Genomic DNA, 27,450 nt, shown 5'->3' with positions numbered 1-27,450 from the left:
AAGGGTTGGGTTACCTAAAACTAGTTTGTTTAGATTGATGATGTTTTTTTTTTTGGTTTTTGGCCGGGGCTGGGTTTGAACCTGCCACCTCTGGCATATGGGACCAGCGCCCTACTCCTTGAGCCACAGGTGCCGCCCATTGTTGATGTTTTTAATGAATTTGTTTGCTTATTGTTTGTTTTATACTCTGAAGTTTGAAAACTTGACTCGATCAGAAGAAAACAGCCAGGAGGGGTGCCTTTCTGGTGTCTTCTGTCTCCCCGTCTGCCGGGAACCGGATGGGGGCGGAGGAGAGCCGGGTGACCACAGATCTGAGGGCATCTGCTTCCTTAGCCTTAAGAAAAAGTGTGATGGAAACACTGGTCCCAAGGAACCATGCAGTTTATAAGCTTCCACGTTCTCCAATGAATGCTCGTCTGTGTTTTCCATGACACTCTTAAAAGGTTCTATTTTGTGGAGAAGCCTATATTAAAACTCCTCCAGAATTAGAGTTCAAAAGGCAGATGCAGAAAAAAGTGATGTCTGTTCTCTCTCTCGAAGCATCCCTGTTTTGCAGTGGGCCCGAGGTTTATAAAGGTTGGGGCCACCAGCCTCGTGAGCAGCAGCTGACTCTGGTGAGCTGCTGGCCCTCTGGGACTCTGGCTCACCCCCTGCAGCTGGGGGTCCTGTTTGAAGCTGACCGTCCTCCTCTGGTGTCCAGAACCTACCTGGTATCCACCTAGGATGGCATTCTGATATCAGAGGTCCCTCCCTATGTTCAGAATTACAGTCTGAAATTGCATTGTCATAAAGACGTGTATGATATTTGACCCTAAGACTTGTGGGTTTTATTATTCTTGTTCTCATTTTAAAAGAAATTAAAACTTTTTTGTGGGCTCCTAAGAGGACTATGGGACCCAGAAACTGTGTTTACGATGGGTAATAGAGAAGTCAGTCCTGAAAAGTCACTTCTCAGTGATCTCGTGAGAGAGACAGAGAGAGTAGAGAGACTCTGATATTTACAACAACAAAGAATACCAAGTCTTAAATGCTGTAGCCTCCGAGATTAGATGAGACATTGAGTCTTTCCCTTGTTTGCAGACAGGTCTTTTCAAAGAGAAGGGCAGGAAAAGCTTCTCTGGGTCACTGCGTTTGTCCTTGGCCTCCTGGAAAGACAATATCACAGTTGTTTTTGCTTCTTTGCTTTCTGCTTTTCACTTTAGGCCCTTGCATATTTTCAGTCTTCCGGGAGAAATAGGAGCTCCTCCCCTGCTGGTGTAATGAAAAGAGGAAAATTCATACCAGGAGAACAGCTTTCCTGGTTGGTTATTTACTGCTTAGCCTTCTGTCCTCAACTCACTTAAGTTCCTTTAGGGAGGATGAAATTAAATCAGTTTTCATGGCTTCACGTGTGGGGCCATCGTAACCTCGCGTCCAGTGGCCTCTGATGACAAGCAGCCATCCCTTCCCATGTGCACATTTCTTTGTGGTGACCCAGTGCCAGGGAGTGAATGCAGCCTGGCGGGGATCGAATTCCCTTTTGCAATAATTGTAAACTGTGTGTGAGGGTAAGAGTAATAATGTGGGCACTTAATCATGGATAAAAATAGCAATGGAGGGAGAGAAGAAGAACAACATCTCATTTGATCCTCTTGTTTTCTGCCAGTTCTGGAAACACACGTTCCAAAGCCACAGCAAAGACTGGCTCCACTGGCTTCTGCTCGCTGTCTGGGGTGTGGCCACAAGCCTCACAGGCGTCCCCGGACTGAGGCCTGGTGAGCTCTCCAGCAGGGCCATCCTTGGCAGCCCTTCTCTGGGCCTCGGCCTGTACTATGGTGTTAGGGCTAGTACCCCCTGGTCCCAGCCCCCAGCTTGTGATAAGAATTAAAGAGGTTCGTATATAAGTCTGATTAGCACAAAAAAGGTGCTGTCAGTGGTTACTACTCTTGCACACATATAGGGGATGCCAAAAATAGTATACACATTTTACGAAAGGAAAAAATAAAACTGTATTAAAATTGCTAAAAGTGTAGTTCTTAATACATACTGATAACAAAAGAATATAAGCCACACTGAGCATCCCTTACAATCACAGAAGTCAAAAGGGACTTGAGGATTACAACTTTAAGACAGTTTTGTTTTCTTTCATAAAATGTGTATACCTTTTTTTTTTGGCACCCTTGGTATAATTGTGACAGAGAAGGGGAAATGAAGCCCATTGAGGGAGGCCTGGATTCCAGTCCCTTCCCCCATTTGGTAGCCCGGACTCTGAGTGGGTTTTGGCCCACCTGCTCCCTGTGGTTCGATTTCTGGCATTTGGGTGGCACCATCTCCAGTGGGAAGTGAGAGGCGCTGACTGGGTTGAATGAACCCTGTGCCCACCCCACCTACAGAACCCAAGGTCTAGGGCAGGCGTTCTCAAACTTTTTAAACAGGGGGCCAGTTCACTGTCCCTCAGACCGTTGGAGGGCCAGACTATAGTTATAAAAAACAACAACTATGAACAAATTCCTATGCACACTGCACATATCTTATTTTGAAGTAAAAAAACAAAACGGGAACAAATACAATCACACCGCCTCCTGTGGCCCACGGGAGGACCCCTGGTCTAGGGTTTAAAAGATGCCCACTTTGTAAGTCCTAGATTTTACTGCTACCTTTAATATTCTAAAACCCCAGTGGAAGCTTTTATGCTCCCAGCCATGTGGCTTCCTTTATTGAAATGCCTATGGATGTGTCAGTAACTGCACACACTTGGGTGAGGATTAAAGACCTCAAGCTGTGTTTTGTCCCGTAGTAGAAGCTGCGCATAGCGAGATTCCAGCATCATGTTTGTAGACACTAAAGTCTAAATCTGTGCTTGTGCAATCAGAGGAGTCGCGTATCTATTATACGGTGATAAAATTATATAGAATTGAAATAGTGTGCTTTTCTTTTGTGGCTAGAAAGAGATAAATATAAAAAAGAGTACTTTTGTGCCAAAATAAATTTTTAAAAATGCATTAGTAAGAGACTAATAATAAATGCCCATTTTCTTTTTGCTGTGGGAGTCCTGAGAGGTAGCAAATACAGCACCCTCTTCTGAGTATTTCTTGCTCTGACCCCTTCCATGTCCAGCACTTTGTGACCCTTGCCTATTAACCTATAATCTTCTTAAAATATTAATTACCATGCATTAAAATAAAAGCCCATTGCTTTAAAGACTGAGATAATTAAATTTTTTTTTTTTAATGAAACATTTCAAATCCATGTAGAAGACTTGATTTTCTGAGGCCAGGGTTTGTGACCCTCTGGTTCAGGCACAGAAGCTGGGGGTCTAATTCTCTCCGCTTGAACTTGCTTTTCTCGTATTCACTTCTGAATAAAATCTGTTTCTCCATTTATCAAGGAAAAAACGTTAATTTGATAGGATAGCTGTTTTTCCTAATTTAAATACCCAATGTTAGGTTTTCTATTTAGCAAAAATGGTTATTTGCTATGCACCTTCAATTTTTACAAGTTCAAACTGTTCTACAATCATTTTTAAATCCAATATATTTTGGCATTGACTGATGGTGATCATATTTTAAGAACATAAATCATTACTATCACAATATCTTTAAATTGTTAACTTTTCAATATGTTATTTTTTTTCTCTTCAGGAAGTGGAAGACCATCTAGCATTTTTAATCACAGTCCCAACGGCCCTGGCAATTTTCTTTGCGATATTTATCCTGGTCTGCATTGAGTCCGTTTTCAAGAAGCTGCTACGCCTCTTCTCTTTGGTGATATGGATCTGCTTGGTCGCCATGGCCTACCTATTCATGTGCTTTGGGGACACTGTCTCTCCCTGGGACCAGGTAAGCCGTTAAATTATTTTATTTTTTGTATTTCTTTTATGTGACTTGATTAGTTCTGCAAACATCTTGGCCCTAAATTGTAAAGAGATGACCTATAATTTGGAATAAAGTCTTTAAAAATGTGTTTTCTTTTAAAAATTTATGTTTTTTAAATTGAAAAATAATACTTCTGTGTATTTATGGGGAACTGTGTATGTAACCATGCTTACGTACCTATGTATGTACACGTATATATGTGTATGTCTGCACACACATGTATATTTGTAGAAGATTAAATCAAGCTTATTAACATATCCAAAACTTCACCTATTAATTTATTTGGGGGAATGAGAAGGTTTAATATCTATTATTTTAGTAATTTTGAAACTTGCAATATATGGTTATTAAATATGGTCAGCATGTTATGCAATAGATGACTAAATCTTATTTTTCTGTCTAACTGAAAGTAAAATGGACCAAAGGGAACAACATCTTCTGAAATAGCTGTCTTTACCTGATGGTAACTCCACACCCACACTCTACTAATTCATGCTGTTGCAGCCAGGACCCTTAGTGTCCCTGGTTTGGGATAGCTGATTTGGTTTATGTCCTACACCACAGTTTTGGCAACTCAGTCCTCCTGTTCCCTGAGCACCCTGTTTAGGTTCGGTTACCCTTGATTCTCTGTGAAATCAAGCCTTAACTTGTTCCTCCAACTCTCCAAGTCTGGTTGTTGCCCTTAAATTCTCTGTAACATCAGTTTTCTCTCTCCATGATCAGATCCTGTCAAAAGGATTGCTTCACGCACCTGTTGGGAAAACCACATTCATTCCTTTTGTCCGGGGTGAGGCTACTGACTCAGCAGGTGTCTGTGTCTGGGTGGCACCGCGCCTTTAGGTCAGTGTAGTCTGACTGACGGTTTTTGCACAGTGCTGCTGCCACGTGGGTGGCTCTTGCCAGTGTATCAACCTGGTGACTTGATTAACAAGTGTGCTGTCCAGGGCATGGGTCTGGGCTGGAGATAGGGATACATGCACTGTCAGCTTAGTGCTTGTCATCAAAGCCTTGGAGTTCTGCGGTCATCCAGAGCAATCGTGAACTGAGCAGCTGAGAGGACCATCACGGTAGGAGAGGAACCGGATCCAGAGGGAGGTGGGGACAACTTAGCACTAGTGAGGATTCTTGTAGGTTCTCAGGGCAGACAGGGTGCAGATGGGCGTGGGTAAGAGGGCACCGATGCCACGGAGAGGAGCGGAAGGTACTGGTGTCTAGAAAGAGCCCAAAGATGGGATTCCCAGCAGGCTTTGTCAGCAGGTAGTCACATGACCTTTGCCAAGCCATTGTCTGCTTCCAGCCTCAGTCTGGCTCTGAGATGGTGCATGGGGGACACAGGGATTGGTGGGTGGCTCCATCTTTCGCTTCCCTAGTCAGCCCCCTCAGAGGGCTGGGCACAAGCCGTTGACCCTGCTCAGGCCAGCCCTTCCTGCCCCTTTCCTTCATGCCCTGAGCTCTGTCTGCCTTCCCACACCACCTGCAGTGCGCACCTGCTGCTCTTCCTACACGCTGGCACCCGGGCGACGTCTGTGGCCTGGACTGATGGTCTCTTCTGCACCAAGACCACTTTGTGTTTACTGTACATGTTTGTATCTTACATCCTATCCAGAAGGCCACTTATTCCCTCCTTGTTAAGAATTTTTGTAGCTCACTTTTCCTTATGAATTACAAAATCAGTTTGCCATGTACAATGAAAAGCCTGTTTGGGTTCTAGATTTAAATTATATTGAATTTCTGAATTTTTGCTTTGGAAGATATTGAAGGCCTAAGAGTGAATAAGAGGATATTTTTTTAAAAATCTAGAAATTTGCCATCTTTTTGTGTTGAGCCCTCCATGGAATGACATGGCGTATCTCCCCAAGAATCCGGGCTCTCTTTTATGGCCTTCAAAGAATTTTTTTTCCTTCACAAAATCGGTAGTGATTTTCCTTAGACCCCGTCTGCGGTGCATGAAATTTTGTTATTGTTGTTTTGTGAACAGAATTTTTTAAATTATCTTTTCTACTGGGTTGATGTTGTGTAAGAATATTTCTGTTTTCATGTTGCTCTTACCCTGCCATCTTGGCGGGCTCTTAAGAGTTCTGTCAGTTTATCTGAGAGTCTCAGTGTGTTTCTATGGATAGTGTGGTCATCGGCAGAGAGTTAGAACTTTATCTGTCCCTGTCACATCACTAACTTACTCTGTCCTTAGTGTAGTGTTCACTGTGTTAGCCAGGACTTCTGCCGAGGTGCTACAGAGAGTGAGCAGTGTCATATGTACACATATTTAACTTAGTTGGAGCCTAAGATTCCACTGGCAATAGAAGGTTTGCTTTATCACTATCATTATATTTAATGGAACCAGTAAGTCAGGATAGAGTCCTCCCATCCGTGTGGAATGTCCTTCGTCCCTAGGTTGGATGTCCTTAAAACAGCCTTCCCCAGACCTCCTCATTGGGTGACAGACCCAGCTTGAGTTTTCTATAGCACCTAAGTTGGTCGTAGCACCTCAGATCATAGCGCTCACCCTATCTTGATTACCGACTGTCTCCCCTGCTGGGAGGTGGACGTCCACTGGGGCTGTGAGTGCCTTTTCCGTGTCCTGGCCTGGTGTTGGCAGCCGACAGCTCCCACTTTGATGTGTGTCCATTAGTGCCGGCTGTAGTGTTTTATCTCCAGGCTTCTTGGTGTTCCTCTCTTTCTGTTTGTGCCTATTTTTGGTTTTATTGATGCTATCTACATGCTTTGAAACGTCTCTCAAAGGATCTTAAACGTGCTCATTTCATAGTCATTTTGCTTCCATTTCTCAAGACAGTCGTCTTTTCATATTGAATTTTTTGGCCAACTTTCTTCATGTTAATTCTCCCTGTGTACCTTGACACTTTTGTTTTCAAGCTGGTATTGAATCAGAATTGGTTTTGACCTCTGCCCCCACATGCATGTTCAACCATCCTTTGGTGTCTTTCCATATCGGCATGTATATGGAGACTTGGCCTGGTGGCCCTGTGTTGACTTTTCAGGTTAGGTGACCAGCCCAGCCTGTGGCCTGAGTGTGCTCCTGGGAGGAGCACAGCTGTGTCTGCTTGTTCCTCTCACCCCAGGCAGAATGCTCAGGAAAGGTCACAGCCAGGCTCAGAGGTCAAAGCTATTTGGGGCCGCTATTCCTGACTTGGGAGCTTTGGCAGGGTGCCACCTCATGCAGTGGGTCTGCCCCCTCCCTTGCCAAAGAGGGACACGGTGAGCCCTGTCCCTCTGCTGGATTTTGAAAATGCCCAACACTCCTAGCTGCCCTGTCCATTCAGTGGGAATAGTAATTTTAAAGGAAATTATCATATCACCTTAAGCAAATATCTACCATTGGTGTCATTTAATATAGGTGCCACATTCATGGTCACTTAATGACCATCTAGAAATGGTACCACCATACATTGGCTGTGCTTGAGAAAGTGGGCCACTTTGATATCCTTTAGAACAGAATAGCTCCCCCCTGAAGATGGGTTAAATTAATGCCCAGCCGAAGATGGGTAAATGGACAGAATGGTCCTGAAGTGGTGCAGGTGTGACCCAGTTGTGCTGTGAGAGGGAAATGTCCGCACGAGACCACCCTCACTGCTGAAATCAGTGGAAGGTTCAGGAGTTCCCAAGATTTATCCCTGAGGTTGGATAATTTCCTGTAAGTGCTCACAGAACTCATGAAAGCTGTTATAACTGTGATTGTGGGTTGTTCTGTGGGAAGGAAACAGATGAACATCGGCCAAGGTTAAGAGCCCAGGAAAAGTACCCAGGGTGGAGCTCCTGCCGTCCTCTTTGTGGAGTCCCGTCTGCTGTCCCACAAGGACATGTGAGAATGACCACAGAGAACTGCCTCCTGCACCTTCGATGTCCAGACTTTCTCCTGGGCTCGACTGCATCTGGCCTGCATGGCTGACCTAGTCTGCAGCCCTCTGGAGGGGGGAGGTTGACAGTTTCAGGCTCCAGGCCCACTGATGCTGCACTGACAGCTCCCAGTGTGGATCCATGTAGCCTGGTGGTAATTACTGACATGGAATTGTCATCTTTGTTCTGGGAGGATTTTCCTAAGTTACAACACCACTTGGAGGGTGGGGCAGGCAAGAGGGGAGGGTGGTTCCTGGCAGGGTCAGTGGCCTACAGAGGCTGTTTTTCACACAGGAGTGTACAGAGCCCACCAGGCTGCCCCATTGCAGATCGGTGAACTGAGCGTTTGCATCTGACTCCAGTTTCCTGCTTTTCCCTCATGTTAAGAGCTCATTAGATGGAGATAAAGAAGAACTCCCATTCCTGACAGCCATGTTTCAGGCTTGGCAGGAGAGCCACGTGGAGGCTGTTATACGGACTTGTTAAATTACCACCAATTGAAAAGGCTAACACGTTGCTCCAGGAAGAAGAGACTTTATCTATTGCAATGTGCAATTACATTGCACTTCTGACATATTTCAACTGCACAGCCCTGCAAGGTGGTTAGTACTATTATTACTTGCATTTTGCTGATGAGGAAACTAAAACCCAGGGAAGGCAAGCAATTTCCCCCAAGTCACACAGCAAGGAAGAGAAGCAGAATTCGACCTCATCATTCCGACACCATTACCTGTGATCTTGTTGTTGTTGGTGACTGGGTGTTATCTCCTGTCATGCCTTGGCAAATGACAGGTTATTGTGTGATAACAGAAGGGACATGTTGAAGAATCCGGATTGTTCTATCTGAACCACTTTTGGGTTAGATGTTATTTGGAAAACCTTCATGGGGAGGAAGTTGTTTCTTTACATGCTAAAAATTTGGTACTATTGCTATTTTGAATTGGCAGCTGATATTCTTGTTCAGAAGTATTTTCCCTCCTCAGATGAATCAGTAGGAGAAATTGGACTTGCTTGGTCAAAGGAACAAGAGTTTGCCACATGTCTGAAAATGGGTTTGTGAACTGATCCTAGAAACAGTGCTATATACCTCATTGGTCACCTTCAAAGTCCTCCCCTTGGGAAGCTATGTGCCAACACCAGGGCCTAGTCCATCCTTCAAAGCAATTTTGGAACTCTTTGTCTGGAACTCAGAGCTGTTGTTGTGTTATCCTTCATGTCCTGAATGTCATCAAAATATCTTCCTTTCAATATTTCCTTCATCTTCCAGTAAAGAAAAGTCATTGGTGGCCAGATCAGGAGAGTAGGGAAGGGGTTACAATACAGTTATTTGTTTAATGGCAAAAACACCCTCACAGAGAGTGCCATGTGAACTGGTGCATTGTAGTGAGGCAAGAGCCATGAGTTCTTGGCCAAGATTTTCAGTTAATATTTTCCTGTTTTTCTTCTGATGTTTACTTGGTCCGCTATGATTCTCACAGCCATCTAATGATTTTTACACCCAATTTGATGAATTTTTGCAATGTTTCCATCAGTTCTGCTCATCATACTGACGTTTTCTCTCCCCTCAGAGAAATGTTTAATCTGCTTGTACACTGCTATTTTCTTCATGACATTGTCCCCATAAACTTGGACTAACATGTTCCTGATTTCACTTCCACTCCTTCAGAGTTCAACAAGATATTTATGAATACTTGTTCATTGCTCTAATTCAAGCTCTGATATTCTCACGGTGGCGCACAAAAACGTGCAACAACAATAACGAACACCACCCAGCAAGACACTGCCACACATCAACGAGAACCCAGCCGTGAGACACTGTTACGCCAAGGTTATGAGACCGTACCGAGTTATTTGTGCAGAACTGCCAACAGAAGCACATGGTGGCAAGTTCACAGACTTGATTGTCGGGCATTTATTGTTTGGGAAGTGACTATTGCTTTTGTACTGAAACTGAAATTCCATTTTCGTCTTATATGTCGATTCTTTATATTATCATCTCTTTGTGTGGTTTCTCCTCTTGGGTCTGTCTTGCCTGTTGTATTCACATTCTTCCCTTTGGGAAAATTCCATCAGACACAGAGGACACTAGAAGGTGCTTACCTGGTGCTGGACACTGGAAGGCATTCACCCCGTGCTGGACACTGGAAGACGCCCACCTGGTGCTGGACACTGGAAGGCATTCACCCCGTGCTGGACACTGGAAGACGCCCACCTGGTGCTGGACACTGGAAGGCGCCCACCCAGTGATGGACACTGGAAGATGCTCACCTGGTGTTGGACACTGCAAGGCATTTACCCGGTGCTGGACACTGGAAGGAGCTCACCCTGTGTTGGCTCTGGGCTCAGGGCAGCCGGCCCCTACCCCCCGTGTGGTGCCTGCTGTGGTGCTGTCTGCACCCTCACTAGGAACCTGCATGGTGCTTCTCACTGCCCCAAGAACCCTGGCCCTGTGTGTGCAGCTGTCAGGGAATCTGAAAGCATTTCTAGGGAAAGTCAGCATGATGGCTAAAGACAGACATGTGACTGTCGTGTGGAATTTGTACTGTTCCTGAAAAAGCTGGAATTTTATGTGCAAAAGAAAATGTTCTCTGGGCTTCATAAACATCTCTTTTTGACTCGCTGTAAATGGAGACATTTTTGATGGTGGTTGTTGTAAGGCTTCCTGCCTCTTGTCCCTCGTGTTGGTTGTAGAATACCAGCTACTTTAGCACTGAATCTTGGGTGCTGTTGTTCTGTCCCATGAAACATACTTTAGAGAATTGGTGACTAATACGACATCAGGTTAGGGCTGTGTACACGCCCCTGCGGGTGTGCAGGGGAGCTGCCGGAAGGAAAGAACGTGAGTTCTAAACTACAGGCTAGAGCAGTAAGTTCTTGGGGAAAAAAATAAATCCAGAGTTTAAATTATTTCCTATTAAAGGTTGCTAGGCAACGCTTCACTAAACTTCTTCAGTATTCTGTATCTCAAATTTTTTTTTCTTAGCAGCCACTAATATTATCCTCACTCAACTCATAAAGGAAGGAGCCAAGTACACACCTCCAAATCCAGTCAAGACGTTTGCATGGAGGAGATAGACAGTGAGCTCGTAATTCATGATGAGTAAATACTGGGGAAGATAGCTCAATGCTTTATATCCTTACTGTGATTTTTCCCCCTTTATTCCCATATGTGAAGTGTTTTGTTAATATCTATTTATCTTTTAAGGTGATATTTTCTTAGTCATGGAATAGGGTTAGGCAGTAACAGATCCTATAGGTTTGATTTAACTTGTCATTTGTCTTTTCAGCCCAACCCTACCTCTGAGCATCTTTCTAGGAAGCTCTTGGCCCCAGCCTGACCCATAGATAAGCAGGTGCACCTAGCGGGGGAGGGTGTGGCAAAGGCCTTGGAGAAGTTGAAGGACAGATGAGGGTCCCTCCCACCTAAGGCATGTCTGTGTCATATGTTGAGACACTATTCTGGCCAGACAGTCTACCTTCTATCTGTTTTCATCTAAATATTTGTACCTCTGAATAGGGATTTTAGCCAGAATAAAACATTTCCCCGAGATTATAGGTGAACACGGGGTTCCTATCATTTACACTTTAGAACTTTTTGGCATTGTCTGTAATCATCTGTGTAGCTGTAACAAAATGCCACAGACTGGGTAATCTATAAACAATACACATTTATTTCTCAAGTTTCTGGAGGTTGAGAAGGCCAAGGTCAAAGCGCTGGCAGGTTTGGTGTCTGGTGAGGGCGGCTCTCTGCTCCCAAGATAAAACCGCATTGCTGTCCACGGGGCAGAGGATGGAGGAGCCAAAGGGGGACAAAAGCTGCTTCCTCACCTGGCAGAGGGGATGGGAAGACAAGCAGGCCTCCCAGGATTCTTTTATAAGGATATTAACCTTGTTTATGCAGGTGGAGTCCTTTGGGCCTAAGCACATCCTAAAAGCCTCACCTCTTAATGCTTTTGCCTTGGGGGTTAAGTTTCAATTTGAATTTGGAGGGGATGCAAACACTCAAATCAGAGCTGCCTTGGAGTGGAGTTTGAGTTTGTTGTCCTTTCTGGATCTGAGCCTCACCATCACAAGCACAGAGGCTTGGCATTTCACTCTGCCCTTAGAACATGCCTGAATTTCTGTCAGGGGACCCTGGGCCGCTGGCACCTGCTGCCTGCCTCTGTGATGGCTTTGAAGAGGGTGGCCCCATCACAGAGAAGATGGGAACTCAGCAGGAGCACAGTGTAGAGGACCAAAGCCCCAGCAAGCACCAAGAGTCGGGGTGCAGTGAGGAACCTAAGGTGGCTCCCCACTATGTCCTGTCCTGGGGCTGTCCGGAAAAAGAACTACAGGGTGGCTAGCTTAGAACAACAGAAATCCTTCATACTCTGGAGGCCAGAAGTTTGAAATCAAGGCTCAAGGCTGTGCTCCCTCCAAAACCAGGAGAGAATCCCTCTTTCTTCTTGCTCACTTTTGTGGTTTGCTGAGGTCCTTGGGACCTTTGCAGCTGCGTTGCTGTAATCTCCATCATCACGTGGTACTTCTGTGTGTCTCTGGTTTCACGTGACCGTCTTCTTTTAAGGACACCAGTCACATTGGATAGTGGTCCCCATCACTGCAATCTCATTTAACTAATTACATCGCCAATAGTCATCTTTCCAAACAAGGTCACAGTCTGATGTCCTGGGAGGTAGGGCTTCAACATATTTTTGAGGGGGGTGAATTGGGTGAGGGACACAATTCCGAAGGAGCAACTGACATGATACAAGTTGTGGGAATCTTATTTCTACTTTTGCATTTACTTGAGAATGTTCAAAGGCCCATGGACCCAAAGCTTCCATGGAGACCTACCTGGTCTGTGTGCAGAGTCTGCCACTCCCTGTGATGTGGTCCCAGTGCAAAGTGAGCCCTATTCAAAAATTATTCAGCATTTCAAAGGAGTGACAATAGCACATTCACCCGAAGTTATCAATGAATGAAAAAGTGAAGAAATAAACTAACAAAAGAAAAATATTGGCTCTCTTATGGAAAAAAAGTCAGATTCTTCACATGGCATAAAAAACTAAGTGGATCAAAATCGTTAAGGTTTTTATAACATTGTAGACAGAAATCTTTTCATCATATCAGTATAGGGAAGTGTTTCTTAAATAAGCATGCATAGCAAAAGAACTTTATAAAAATTAAGGAAAAAGAGAAAAGGACAAAGATATAAAAGGTAAGACCCCTCGTAACCATCCCAGTGAGTTCTGTTTCTCTGTAGCTGTTCACAGTCCTACAGGTGTGCAGGGGGGCCTGGGACGTCACAGCTGCAATGTCTACTGTGGGCAGGGAGAGAAAAGAAAAGCACACGTCAGCCGGGAACTGGGTAAACCAATTCCAGTATTTTAATTCAATGAAATACTAACTTAGAGTCCAATCAATAAAGTACATGTACATATATCGGACTGTGTCAGTTTTTAAGTACGGGGTAAAGTTTAACTGCAAGTACACTTGGTGTGCTGCACGCAGGGAGACTTGGACTCTGCTACTGCACAGCCTTCCACGTCACTGTTGTCTTACAGAAGCTACGAAGAAGATGAACTACAGAGTCTTCACAGGAAAATGGATACTTCTCATCTTATTGAAAATTCAAAGCCACCCAGACTGAGTGGGGAGTGCACAGACTCTCCACGCTCTAAGTCCGTGAGCACAAACTTTCATACCGTCATAAGCTGACTCAGAAACACACCTTTGTGGTTGGGAGCACATCCTCGTGCTGGCTTCTGGTGTGGCATCTGTAGCTCTTGTCAGGTGCTCATGAGCTGCTCAGAGAGGAGCAGAGAGAGACCCTCATCCATGCGAGATAGAAGTGGGCGCTTACAAAGCACGCCTCCACGTTGTGCTTTTGAAGAGCCCTTCGTCTCAGCTGAGACTGCCTGTGTTTGTCCTATGGGGCCCTGTGTTGGTCCAGAATCTCTTTTCTTGCTTTACTGGGAGAATCTGATGGTGTACTTTCATCCAGAATGCCATGTTTTGATTGCTGTGAAGAGAATGTTCCTTTCTGCTACCCAAAATACCTTCTTTCTGGGGTTAGGTTACCTGGAAAACCTATTTAATTGTGTGGTGTGTTGACGGTCAGATCAGAACAAAGGGCAGTGGGAACTCTCTGTGGGTATTTCATTCAGGTCCCAGGAATATCCCAGGAGTATCCCTTCCCTGTCGTGAGCAGTTACATCGGGCAGCAGCCTTGGACTATGTCACATGGAAGTTTGCTTGATAATGCTTCTCTCGTATTCTTAGCTGAGCAGATCAAAGGCCACCTACATAAGTCGTGGTCCAGGAAAGAGAAGGAATATTTTCAGAATAATAGCATTTTGTGTTCCATTTGTGGAAAACCTGGGCTTGGTTTTGGCTGGTGTCTTTTATTCTCAATGCCTCTTACTCGTGACTTAGCACATCTGCCAGTGTGGAAACCTGTCCTTTCAGTCACATGACATAATCAGAATTCCCAGTAGAAATAGACAGCAAGTTCTGGAGTTTGTGGCCAGCAGGGATAGTTCAGGGCACAAGAGAGCTCATTTGTAAGGGAAAAACTCCCCTTGCATAAAGCTGTTGATTATATGAATATACTTTTCTTAAGCATCTGAAAAGATTTCTTAATTAGTTCCGATCGGAAAATCATGACCCTAGGAGAATGTGTTGACTAGGAAAAGAACACCTAAGGTTTCCTTCTCACTTGGAGCCAAACTCTATTCTGAGTGCAGGACACTGTCCACCTGTACCAACAGTAGGGCCAAATGCGGAGTTAGCTTGCTCACGACACTGGGGAGTTTCTGGTCAATGTAATTTAACAGCAGAGACTTGGACATGTATAACTGTTTGATGTGAACAGATCTCTCAGATTGATGAGTATTTCTTTCCCCAACAGGAAACAAAGTGATACTTTGGTAGGAAGAAACCACTGTTCAGATTTTGGAAGCCCCGAGCCATCTCAGCATTGGGTTTTAAGTAGCATCAGAAAGGAATGGAACGATAGTCAATTCCTATTATTTATGGATTTTTTACTCTTTAAAATTTATTTTAGAGAATTTTCCTGTGGCCTAAACTTTATTTTTAGCTCCAAGATGAATTATTGGTGTCATTCAGGGACGTGCACAGGGTTGGCCTGGAATTGGAGTCACCTAAAATTCACGTTCCCAGCTGAGGCTGGACAGGGCTTGCTTCGCCTCCCAGTCCCAGCTCTCACACCGTGAAGTGTGCTTCTCGCAGTCTGTTTAATGCCGTGTTGTTTTGCACTTCTGTGCCTTATGTTGGTGATTTTTCTGTTTAAACTGGCCTTAACCATCATGCTGAAGTGCTGTTTAATGTTCCGAAGCTCAAGAGGCTGTGATATGCCGCAGGAGAACTCACATGTTAGACGAGCCTCACTCAGGCATGAGTGGCAGAGCTGCTGCCCTGAGCTCAGTGTCAGCTAATCCGGCTTGCGACATGTGAAGTCGGGTGTCTTTGAACAGAAGCACACACGAAACAAGGTGATGCATTGATCTCTTGACGAAATGCTGTGATGGGGCGTGCACGGGAGCCTGACCCTGCACTTCTTGCTTCAGTTTTCACAAATGCAGTGTTCCTGGGAACTTTGCAGACATAAACACTGTGAGTAACGGGCTGAGTAGCACCTCCTGTGGGGAGGGGTGAATGACAGCCATACAGTCTTCTTTGGACATGACGCTGCTGTGGCCCACGTCACTTTTCTGTGTCTATCTTACCGCCTTCTCCATTTCATATCTGATGTTCTGTAATGATATAGGCCTTGGCTTTGCTTTACTGTAAATAGTATTTCTGTCCCACTCAGTTTGAGCTCATTGTTGGAATACAGTAAAACAGAAAACAGTGTAAGAAAATCAGCAGAACAAGTCCACAGGAGGGAGTAGGGCTTCCAGTGAGTCCTTGATGAGCGGTCCCTGGATGTCGATGGTGACAGCTTCACTCACACAACAGCTGGTGTGTTCATCTTCACTCTTCAGCATGCAATTGACCACAGGTGGCGGATGGCGTGGCCGGCCACCCCCAGCTCTCTCCTGGGTTCCTGTAGGAAGACAGGCTGTAACAGAGAGCTAGGTGCACATCAGGTGTGCACAGCCTGTTGGAGGACACCCTGTGTGACGGGGCTGGCTCTGAATCCAGACAAACCCGCTCCTCTTCCCACGGGGAGGCCCTTTTGCTGTCAGACCGACCAGCCTTGCAGAGCTGCTTCCCTGGCTGCGGGACGTGAGTCACCCTGCACTTCACAATGGCCCTTTCTGCCCCTCGAGTGGTACTTAAGGAGAGAGGGACCCCCTAAAGCAGTGGTTCTCAACCTTACTAATGCTGTGGCCCTTTAATACAGTTCCTGTGGGTTGCGACCTACAGGTTGAAAACTGCTGCCCTAAAGGGCCCACTGAGATCAGTCACAACCCTATTTGCAGGCACCAGCTATAGGACCAGAGCTACCCTCCAACACTGCAGATGCTTAAAAAATTCAGGCCAAGAGTGGTTTAGGACCTGTCAGGGCAGGACTGGCACAAAATAACTGAAACTCCTCAGAGACCCCTGTGTGTTCCAAGGGATTGGCTTACGGCTGCCCAGCCTCTCCTGTGGTCTTTATCAGCCCTTCTCAAAGCACCTCAGAGCTACGTAAAGGAGGGTATTGGCTGGGCACACCCAGCCCCACGCCTCAGACTCTGGTTAAACACAATAATAGAACAGAGCGGATATCCGTTGAATCAAGGTGAGCTTTCTGTCATGCATCTCTTTGATATTTACTTAAAAATGAGCCCCCACTTAAAGGTTGCATGAAAATCATTTAGCAAAGACTGTTCTTGATTTTCTTTGACAGAGAACTAGATGATTCACTGAGGAGATGCACTTTGTGGGCATAGCTTTTATGATTATGCTCTAAAATGTTTAATTACAGAAGCCTTTCAAGTATTTTTTTTCCCTTAGCTACTTTGAAAAAATCTTTTCATTTAGCTTTTCATAGTTGAAGCATGCATTTTCAAGAAGAATTATCATCTAAGCCTATTAAAGCCTGGATGTTTTGGGCCCAGTCTTCCACACGCCACTTCCCTGGAGGCAGCAGCCCTGCACCTTATTCCATCCTGTTGACTTGCCCTTCCCGAGTGCCCCCAAATACCACCATGGTGGAGTCAGAGAGGAACTATGGCTACAGCTCTATTAATGAGGGTTAAAGGGTCCAATGACCCTTCATTATGTGGAATTTCTTAGAGATAGAAGCTGGAGATGTTGTCGAATCAGAATTTATGAGGCAAAAATACCTCCCCCCCAAAACTGCTCGGTAAATACTGGCATGAAACCACATTGGATAAGCCAGAAAAAGAACAGCTTGGCCCAGGAGCTGGGGCAACACGGCAGCCACATCAAGGGTTAGGGAGGCCAGGTCAGGAGCCCACTGGGAGGTGTTGGAATTGTCCTCGGAGGTGAAAGCTGCCACCGTTTCCAGGTCACAGGTGAGAAGACTGAGTCAAGGGAAGTCTGCCCTGATCTCCTAGCCAGGTGTGGGCTTCAGAAATTGAACATGGAGGATGTTTCTACCACTGGAGGATGATTCTACCATTGAAGGATGTGAGCTCAGCCAAAATCTATGATCAGGGTGTAGAATGCAAAACATTTTTAGAGAAAAACTTTATGAAAAAGGGGATTTCGAATGTCCTCAAAAAAATTATGATGAAGGGATACAAACTTCTTGATTTCCAGAAGTCCCAGCAATACTTGATCAACTGTTCACTGAAAGTAGTTTGCTAAGACTGGTGCCCAGGGGACAGGGGTGGACTCACGTCACCAAACCTTGTCACATCCTGCTTTCTGATGTCTGAGATCCCTCCACTGGGGAGACTGACTGGTATTGATTAGAGTCTTAGAGTGAAGATGCTTAGTTGAGTGATACTGTATGAAGCTTTGATGGCAGTTAAAACTTAAAAAAATTTAAGTTTTTGTGCTGTGAGTTAACAAACATGTTCACACTTGTGCCTGGCTTGTCAAAGGATGACTAGAACAAGGGAGTGCTGGAAAACAACCTGTCAGGGAAAAGAACCGAAAAGGCCCTGGTTTGTCATGTTTGCTGATTGCCAAGATGTAAATACTCTCCCATCATTGATTTCAAGCTGCCACCAACTCCAAAATTCTTACGTAACTACCATGCTATACGTGCAGTTAGTTTTATGTGTCACCTGGGCTAAGTCGTATTAATTCAAGTCAGCACTAATCTTGGTGTTGCTCTGAATGAATTTTATAGATGTGGTTGAACATCTATGATCAGTTGACTTAAAAGAGGCAGTCCTTGCTATTTTGAGTAAGTCTTATCCCACCCATTGGAAAGCCTTAAAAGCAAAACTGTGGCTTCCGGAGGTTTCCTGGGGGGTATAAGAGACTCTGCCTTACCCCTGCAGCATCCACTCCTGCCCAAGCGTTTCCAGCCTGCCAGCCTGCACTGTAAATTTTAGACCTCACAGCCCCCACAATTGCATAAGTCAGTTCCTTAAAATCTCTCTGTTTCTCAGGTATGTGTCTTACTGGTGCTGTTCCCGTGGTGGAGCCTGGACTGATTACACTGCTATCACACTTCACGAAATTAACACTGTGGTCTTGCTGTTATGTAATCCCAGTCTATATTCAGATTGCCCCAGTTGTCTCACAAATGTGAATCAGAGTCCGTGTTAGATACATGAATTGCACTGCGTCTTTTGCTGCAGACTATTCTCCCGTCTCTGCTATGTTTTTAAGTTGTGATGTAGCTCATCTCTGGGCCTCGGAAGGCCTCACATTCTGCATTGGTCTGTTTGCTGCCACTTGGGTCTTAGCTTACGCCTTTGTTCCAAACGCGGTCTGTAAACTGTAAGTTACCTCCAAAGGCTCCATTAGATTCAGGTTCAACTTGAGTTTTTTTGAAGGGGAGAGCAAACTGCTGAGCTCGTGGTGGTGTGTGCTGCCTTCAGGGTCCCCTGAGGACATGCAGTGTGTCCTGTTCCAGGCTTCCTGGTACTGACATTGTCACCAGAGGGTGACAAACTGCACTGCATTCTTCCTCATCACCCTTTCTTTCCTGGTTTCATCTCTTACCCATCCGGGCCTGGGATTATTATTTCCATTTGTTTCCCTAATTTTCACCTTCTTGAAATTATCCTGTAAAGAACACTTTGGTAACTTTTTATCTAAATCGGCCAATTTTCAGACTAAAGAAGCTGTGCCCTATACCTTAACAGTGGGGATCAGGTTTTTTTGGGAGGAGCTTCCTTTGCTGGGAGTATCGTATAAACTCTGGTATTCTTGATCCTGAATATTATCATAAACATTTTTATATAGTTTAAGTGTCAGTCAATTAACAGCCATTATTTTTGATGCTCAAATCATCCCTCTTTTAACCAGTTGGAACCCCTCCTGTATCCTGGGACACAGCCCATTAGTCTGAAGACTAATAGCATCTGTACCTTCTTCATGGAACAAAATGCCCCAGACATACCTTCCACATCTCCTTTCCTGAAACAGGATTGGGAAGGGTGACAGAGGAGTGCTCTTTACTCCTCCATTGTTTCCAGGTATTTTCAGCTGATAGAACTGGAAACAATGTATTTTTGAAGTCAGAGAAGCCGGGAGTTTACAGTGACATTTCTTACTTCATTTGATGTGTTTATCTTAATTTATTGACCATTTCAGTTTTGATTGACAGTGGAGTTATTTTCAGCCTTTCACTATTAGAAATAACACCACAGCGAATGACTTTGTCCATATTTGCCGGTGTGTCTTTGGAATTGTCTCCCTGGAAAGCACATTTATGGCAAAGGGTGAGCACAGTAATTGCTTAGATATTGTCAAATTTCTCTCTCTTGGGCTCGGACCACTTTCTGTTTCCCAGAATGCCTAAGGTTGCCTATTTTGTTCCCTGCTGACCAAGAGTGTGTGTCCCACACGCAGAGAAATGGTGTCCCAAGGCGGACTTAATTTGCATTCCTTCCATTGGGAGTGAGCTTGAGCAGTTTTTCATGTGTTTGAGGACAGTTTTCTTCCTTATTCTCTCAACTGTTTGTTCATCCTTTTGCCTATTATTGTATTAGGTGGTTTTCTGTTTTTAGGATTTCTTATCAGGAATATTCATTGTTGGCTTTTGTTTTGAGTTGCAGATATTTCCCCCGGTTTTTATTTTGTTTTTTGACTATTCTTAGGATGTTTTGCTTGTGAAAGTTCTTTTTAAAATTTTCACGAGGTTAAATAAATCAGTCTTTAAGGTTGTTTGGAGCCATGGTTGGGAAGTCCGTTTCCCCACCCCCCGGTTATGAAGGAGTATGCCTTCATGAGCTCATTTTTACGCTTAGATTACTGATCCACGTGGCATCCATCCCAGAGGAAAATATGACCACAGATCCAGTTTCTAAGAAGTGGTTAGTGCTGTTCCCGGGAAGGTGGCCACTGTCCTCCTACTGAGTCCCCACTTGCACTTGGATGTGCTTTTGACTTTCTTCCTTTTTTCCATTAGTCTCTATGTGCCAGGACCACTCTCTTTTAATTGTTGAGGTTTCATAATATATTTTAATATCTACTAGGTCTTTTATATTATTGTATATTTTCTAGTTAACTTTTTAACTCTAACTAAAAACATGTTGATGTTTTCCTTGGGATGGTGTTGAAATTATAACTAAACCTAAACTGATGGTTTTATGATCTTATCCGAGAACATGGTGGATAATCCCTTTATTCATAGCTTCATTACATTTTCCTTCAGGAATGTCCTAAGTTCCTATATGCCTAGATATTGCATCTTTGTTATTCGTTCATTTGTTATAAACAGGGTATTTTCCCCCGCTGTGTCTTCTCTCTATTTTTTTCATGTTTTTGCTTTAAATGAAGTTTGTTGGTTTTCTTCTGCTAAATTTGATCCTGTTCTCTGACAGCGCTGTTTCTTGTATTGTTTGTAAAAGCCTGTCAATGCACTTTGGAATGTTCCGTTTGTATGCAGATTGTTTTGTGTCTCCCTCTCAAGTCCTGTGCCTCTAATTGCCTTTTCTTGTCTCATTGTGTTACATCCATTACCGTGTTTAATAGTAGCAGTGACAGTTGGCAACTGTGTAGGTTTCCTCACTCTAGTAGGAATGTCTCCAGTGTTCCACATTAAGTAAAATCCTGGCATTTAGACTAAAATTTTTATATTTACATAATTACATTCAATGTTAAGTAAGCATCCATCAAGTCCTCTTTTACTGAGTGATTTTTAGGAAGAATTGTTTTTGAATTTTGTCAAATGCCTTTTCGACATTTTGGAAATGAATTTCATAGATCTATTAATCAGTTATATTTAAAGGTTGTGATTGTTCATTGTAGAAGACCTATATTTGTCTTCTTTTAAATAATTTTTGTCCTGAATTTTACCATGCCTGCTGTTAGAATTATAACCCGAGATTGAATTTTATTATTTTGCCTGGTGTTATTTTTTCGCGTCCTTTTATTTTTCCATCTTTCTGGGGCATTTTAAGAGCCTTTTATATACAGTGTGTCCATGAAGTTTATGTGCAATTAACTATATTAAACTATTTTAAATTGTTTAAACTATAATAAACTTGTGTCCACCCTGTACGTCAGAGTTTCTGCTTTGTAGTCCCAAATCTTTTCTTAATAGCTGAGAGAGGACCATTGCATTTATCGATGCATTTGATACTCTCGGTCAGTTCCACCATGAATGAGTACACAGGTGTATCTGTGCATATGTGTACTCAGCATAGATACACAGTCTTTCCATGTGGCGTTCTGTTTGCTTTGTTTTTGTTTTATTTACCTATTTTCAAAAGGGAGATAGTTTCTTTGGTAATTAGAAAAAACTGTATATATATGTATATAAAATTTTTTTTTGCCATAAGATAAATTTTATTAGACTAGTGAAGAATAAATAATTCTAGTATACAGTAAGAATACCATTTTCCTTTTGTTCCTCCATAAAGACATTTATGGTAACAAACTCCAGGTTACAGTGACATTTCTTACTTCATTTGATGTGTTTATCTTAATTTATTGACCATTTTTGATGGATTTTGTTTTTCTTTTTATTTTAGATTAATATGAAGGCACATATGATTAGGTTACACTATTTGCATTTGCAAGGTAAAGTCCAAAGTCTGAGTTTTAGCTGAGTCCTTCATGAATCAAGTGTGCCATATACCCATACATTGTACCCAATAGTCGGGAACTTACTGATTCCCCTTCTTCCTCCCCACTTCTTATTTAATTGTGCCTTTCTACCACGTGGGAGTGTTGTTGAGCTGCTATTTTTAGATTAGTACTGAGTATGTGGGAATGCTTGTTTTTCTATTCTTGCCATACTTTACTTAGGAGAATGTTTTCCAGCTATATCCAGGTAAATATATCCAGGTAAATACAAAAGATCCAAAGTCGCCATCTTTTTATGGCTGAATAGTGTTCCATGGTATATGTACACCATAGTTTTTTAATCCATTCATGGGTTGATGAGCACTTGGATTGTTTTTGTGATTGGGAATTGGGCTGCCATAAACTTTTGAGTGCAAATATCCTTATGGTAAAATGATTTTACTCTTCAGGTTAGATACCTAGTAATGGGGTTATGGGGTCAAATGGGAGGTCTACTTTTAGTTCTTTGAGGATTCCTTATACTTCTTTCTAGAAAAGTTGTACTAGTGTTACAGTTCTTTTAGAATTTGTCTAACAATTTCTGTAGTCTCCACTAGAAGACCTCCCTGCCTCACATGCACAAAACAAAAACAAAAAAAATGGCTGTACTAGTTTGCAATCTCACCAATAGCACATAAGCTTACCTCTCTCTCCATATCCACACCAGAAATTTAATCCCAAACCTAGCAGAAGGAATAGCAAAAATTAGATCAGAATCACATGAAATAGAGAACAGAAGAACCATTTGGAAGATCAAGAAAACAAAAATATGGTTATTTGAAAAGATAAGTAAAATTTATAAGCCTTTATTTAGTTCAACTAGAAACAAAATATAAGATCTCTAAAAACTTCAGTTATAAACAAAAAAGGGAAATAACAGTGATACCACAGAGATACAAAAAAGTCATTACTGAATACTTCAAAAAACTCCGTGCCCAAAATCTTGAAAATATGGAGGAAATGGACCAATACCTGAAATCATGCTCCCTCCCTAAACTTAACCAAGAAGAAGTAGAACTCCTGAACAGACAAATACCAAGTGCCTAAATTGCAACAATAAATAAAAAACTATCAGCAAAAAAAAAAAAAAAAAATTCTGGACCAGAATTCTACTACGCCTTTAAAAAAGAGTCTGTATCTATCTTGCAGAACCTATTCCAAAACATTCAGAACCTGATACCAAAACCAGGAAAGTACCCATCAGAAAAGGAAAACTACTGACCAGTATCATTAATGAATATTAACACAAAAATACTCAATAAAATTCTAGAAGAGTGGAATACAGCTACATGTAAAACTATATTTTTGTCTTGTCATGGCCTTCTGTGAATACTCCGCTGCACCATTCTTTGGTAGCATGCTATTTTCCTCCTCTCAAAAGCATGACAGGAATTGACTGTTAATAGTAATCACAGGTTATGCCCTCAATGTTAAGGTTTATCCTTGAAGTCCTTGATGATCCTGAGTTTCTGCTGCTCGTTTTGTTAGCTTCAGGTGACGTACTTCTATCTTCACTTTTGGAGCACATCACACTTAACGTTCTCTGTTATTATCCTTTTCCTCGGTCCTCTGGTCTGAGTGCTAAAGTTTAACAGACTTGGTGCCTACTCCCAGACCTTATTGCAAAGCTTGCTCTGGGGATCCTTTCAGAAGTACACTTGGGAACAAAACACCACACACACACATACACACACACCCCACACACTGTCTCTCTGCAGTGGCTCTCTTCCCTGCGCTTCATCACTGTTCATTCAGGCTCTTCATGTTTCTTGCCTGGATGGTCCTCTCTGCTGAGGTTTAACTGCCTATATCCCAGATTGATCATGTCCATTTCTGCCTCTATCAGAAGAAAGTATTTGTAGCATAATTCCTGAGAGTAAATCTCTTTTAGGGATTCCTTCACTTCTGAAGATTGGTTCAGAAAGAAAGGGAAACTGGACCTCAGAGCCTGTACTAGCTCTGTTGCACTACAGGGTGAGTGCCAGGGTCTTTTATCTTCAGACCCACTTGCAGAACAAGTGAATTTTATTTTTTAGCTTTTTCATTTGTCTGTCTTTTATGCACCAGAAAATTCACTCCCACAGGCCTGCAGCTGGGAAGTGAGTGGGGAGCCAGCCGGTCCTACATAACGAAGTTGAGAGGCAGGAGGATGATCTTCCCAGAGCAAGAAGGGGGTTGGCACAGAAGGGTCTGGAGCCTGCAGACCAGGTGATTCTTGGGTCAGAGGGGAAGATACTGTTATTGTCCCAGATCCCAGTGTGATCTCCTGTACTCACAGTTGGCTCAAGCACGAGGCTAGAGGGAAAACCAACAGGAAGGTGCTCTGAAGGCCAGTGATCCCTCCCCAGGCTCTGAGGAGGGATCTTAGCAGGAAGGGGATCTCTGGAGATGCAGAGCCTGTCCAGGAGGACCTGGAGCTTTCCCAGAAAGAAGGAGTCAAGTGGAAAGCTTTGCGGAGACCTCCACACACCCAGGGACCAGATGGAGACCTCTTAGGAGGCTCCTCAGCCTGTCCTAGCACAGTACCCTTCTGAAGGAACCTCTTGTGTGCAAACTCTTGTGTTCTGCATGAGGACACCTGGAGCTGTGACTACTTTGACACCACGAGATGGTGACATAGGCATGGCTTCTTTCTGTTCTTTGTTTCTCTCAGTTGGAGCTCTGGAGTAGCTTATTTTATTTTTGTTTGTTTTGTTTTTATTTCAAAACATTAATTAAGGCAGTGCAAATGATTTTGTTACATAGATACCTTGTGTAAAACTGATGTCAAGGCTTTTGGTATACTCATCACCATCTTGTTCATTGACCTAGTAGGTAAGTTTTTAATCCCATTCCCTTTCCCTTTCTAGATTTCTCATGTCATTTATATCACTTTGTTCCTGTGTGTTTCCATCATTTAGCTCTCACTTATTTTTTAATTTCTGATTAATATCAGTGTACAAACTTGAACTTTACCTAGCTCCACTTATTAATGAGAATATATGGTGTTATGTTTTCCATTCCTGATATATATCACTTATGATAATGGTCTCCAATTCCATCCAAGTTGCTGCAAGTGACATTATTTTATTCCTTTTTATAGCTGAGTAGTACTCTGTGGTGTGTGTGTGTGTGTGTGTGTGTGTGTATCACATTTTCTTTATCCACTCCTGTAGTGATGGGCACTTAGGTTGATTACACATCTTTGCAATTGTGAATTGTACTGTGATAAACATTCCAGTCAGGTATTTTTTTTTTTTAATAAAATTACTTCATTTCTTTTTCTGGTAGATACCCAGCAGTGGGATTGCTGGACTGAATGATAAGTCTACTTTTATTTCTTTGAGGAATCTTTATACTGCTTTCCATAGAGGTTGTATTATTTTGTGGTCCCAACAAAAGTGCATAAATATTTTTTTTCTCTCTGAATTCACACTGGCGTCTATTGTTTTTTTGACTTCTTAATAATGGCCGTTCTGATAGGGATAAGGTGGTATCTCATTGTAGTTTTAATTTGCATTTTCCTGATGATTCGTGAAGTTAAGCATTTTTTCATGTGTTCATTGGCCATTTTTCTATCTTCTTTGAAAAACTTCTATTCATGTCTTTTGTCACTTTTTTGATGAAGTTGTTTATATTTTTCTTGCTGATTTGTTGGAATTCTTTGTAGAATTTAGATATTAGTCCATTGTCAAATATATAGTTTATAAATATTTTCTCCCATTCTATAGGTTATGTATTCACTTTGTTGATTATTTCTTTCATTGTGCAGAAGCTTTTTAACTTAACTGATTTATTTTTGTTGTTGCTGTCTTTGTCTTTGGAGTTTTAGTCATAAATTCTTTGATGAAGCTGATGTCTAGAAGAGGTTTTTCTATATTTTCTTATAGAATTTCTATGGCTTCATGCCTTATGTTTAAGGCTTTTATCCATCTTGAATTTATTTTTGTACATGGTGAGAGATAGGGGTCCTGTTCCATCTTCTGCACATGGCTATCCAGTTTTCCCAGCATTGTTTATTTGATAGGGCTTCATTTGCCCAGTGTATGTTGTTTGCTTTGTTGACAATCAGTTGATCATAACTATATGGTTTTATTTCTGGGTTCTTTATGCCATTGTTCCGTGTATCTGTTTTTTATGTCAGTACTGTGTTGGTTTGGTTACTATAAACTTGTAGCTAGAAAACCTAGAGGAAATGGATAAATTCTTAGAAAGACACAAGGCTTAATCAGGGAGAAACAGAAATCCTAAACAGACCAACAATGAGCAGTGAAATTGAAGCAGTAGTAAAAATATAATTCCCAACTGCAAAGAGTCCTGATCCAGATGGATTCACACCCAAATTCTAGGAGACTTCCAAAGACGTCTATCCTATAGAAACTATTCCATAACATCAAGGAGGAAGGAATCTTCCTCAGTTCTTTCTAGGAAGATGGTATCACCTTAACACCAAAACAAGGAAAAAAGAGAACAACAACAACAAATTACAGACTAATATCCCTTATGAGCATAGATGCAAAAATCCTCAACAAAATGTTAGCAAACTGAATTCAGCAGCACATCAAAAGTAATAAAAGAAACAGACCTCAAAATTATAAAAGCTATGTATGGAAGTTCTTTTAAATGAAGATTTAAATATTTCTTCCTACCTGTCCCAAAGTTGTTATCAGGAAAATAAATTAAAGATGCAGAAGGGTCTTTGAAGAATGTCCCACACTAGGGAGAACGTGATGCTGTCTGCCCTTTTCCCTGTGCTCAGGATGCCTAGAGCAAGGAGATACTTCTCTCAGAGTCTTTGTTTGTCAGATGTTCTGGCTTGTTTTTACCTAAAAGCTGTGACAGTATTAGCATATTAAGCACATTAATAATAAGCATATTTAAGCATATTTTTCAGTATTGCTTGTCATCTTCTTCATTTTGGAAACTCATGAAACAAACTTCTCAATTCCCTCTTTCTTTACCAAGCAATCATATCTTTTATTTCAAAATACCCCTCAAAACAGCTGAAAAAGCCATCTCTCTTCTTAAAATGAGTACTTCAAAGATGTTTCCAGAGTACTTGGTAACATTTTTAATACTTGAGTAAACAAAAATGCGCCTCTATTTTACCTTTTCATATATACAACCCTATAAGTATAATGTTAAAAACTAGAAAGATGCCAGCTCTACAGTTTGGCTGTGCTATTAAACATGAAATGCAAAATTTTGTAAATAAAAATGAAATGAATGATCTGTTTTCTTCTGTTGAGATACATAATAACTGATTGTAAGAACTGAAAGGAAAAACTAATGGAGTTTCCGCTTTGAAAATAGCCAAGTTGATGTATGGTATAAGCATACCTTGTTTTTCTGTACTTTGCTTCCTTACATTTCCCAGATTGCAAGTTTTTTAAAAGTTGAAGGTTCATGGCAACACCGTGTTAAGCAAATCTGTCAGGGCCATTTTTTCCAACAGCATGTGCTTACTTCATGACCCTGTATCATATTTTCGTAATTCATTATTTCAAACTTTTTCATGATTATTATGTCTATTATTATGGTCAGTGATATTTGATATTATTATTGTGAGGGTTTAGGGCCACCACCAACTGCTATCAATGTTAATAGGAATTTGGAA

At 42.4% G+C, this 27,450-nt stretch overlaps 1 protein-coding gene across 1 annotated transcript in view; it reads left to right on the top strand.

Moving 5' to 3' along the window:
* Positions 1–27,450, top strand: part of ADCY2 (adenylate cyclase 2) — a 458,247-nt gene that overhangs the window by 19,160 nt on the left and 411,637 nt on the right. The window contains exon 2 of the mRNA XM_053593134.1: positions 3,621–3,818. Coding sequence (XP_053449109.1) covers positions 3,621–3,818 — 198 coding nt within the window. The remainder of the gene's footprint in view (positions 1–3,620; positions 3,819–27,450) is intronic.

Source organism: Nycticebus coucang, chromosome 1, assembly GCF_027406575.1.
Source record: "Nycticebus coucang isolate mNycCou1 chromosome 1, mNycCou1.pri, whole genome shotgun sequence".
In the NCBI taxonomy this organism is placed as follows: Eukaryota; Metazoa; Chordata; class Mammalia; order Primates; family Lorisidae; genus Nycticebus; species Nycticebus coucang.
The sequence above is the reverse complement of the archived record's forward strand: the minus strand, read 5'-3'. Positions and strand labels throughout refer to the sequence as shown.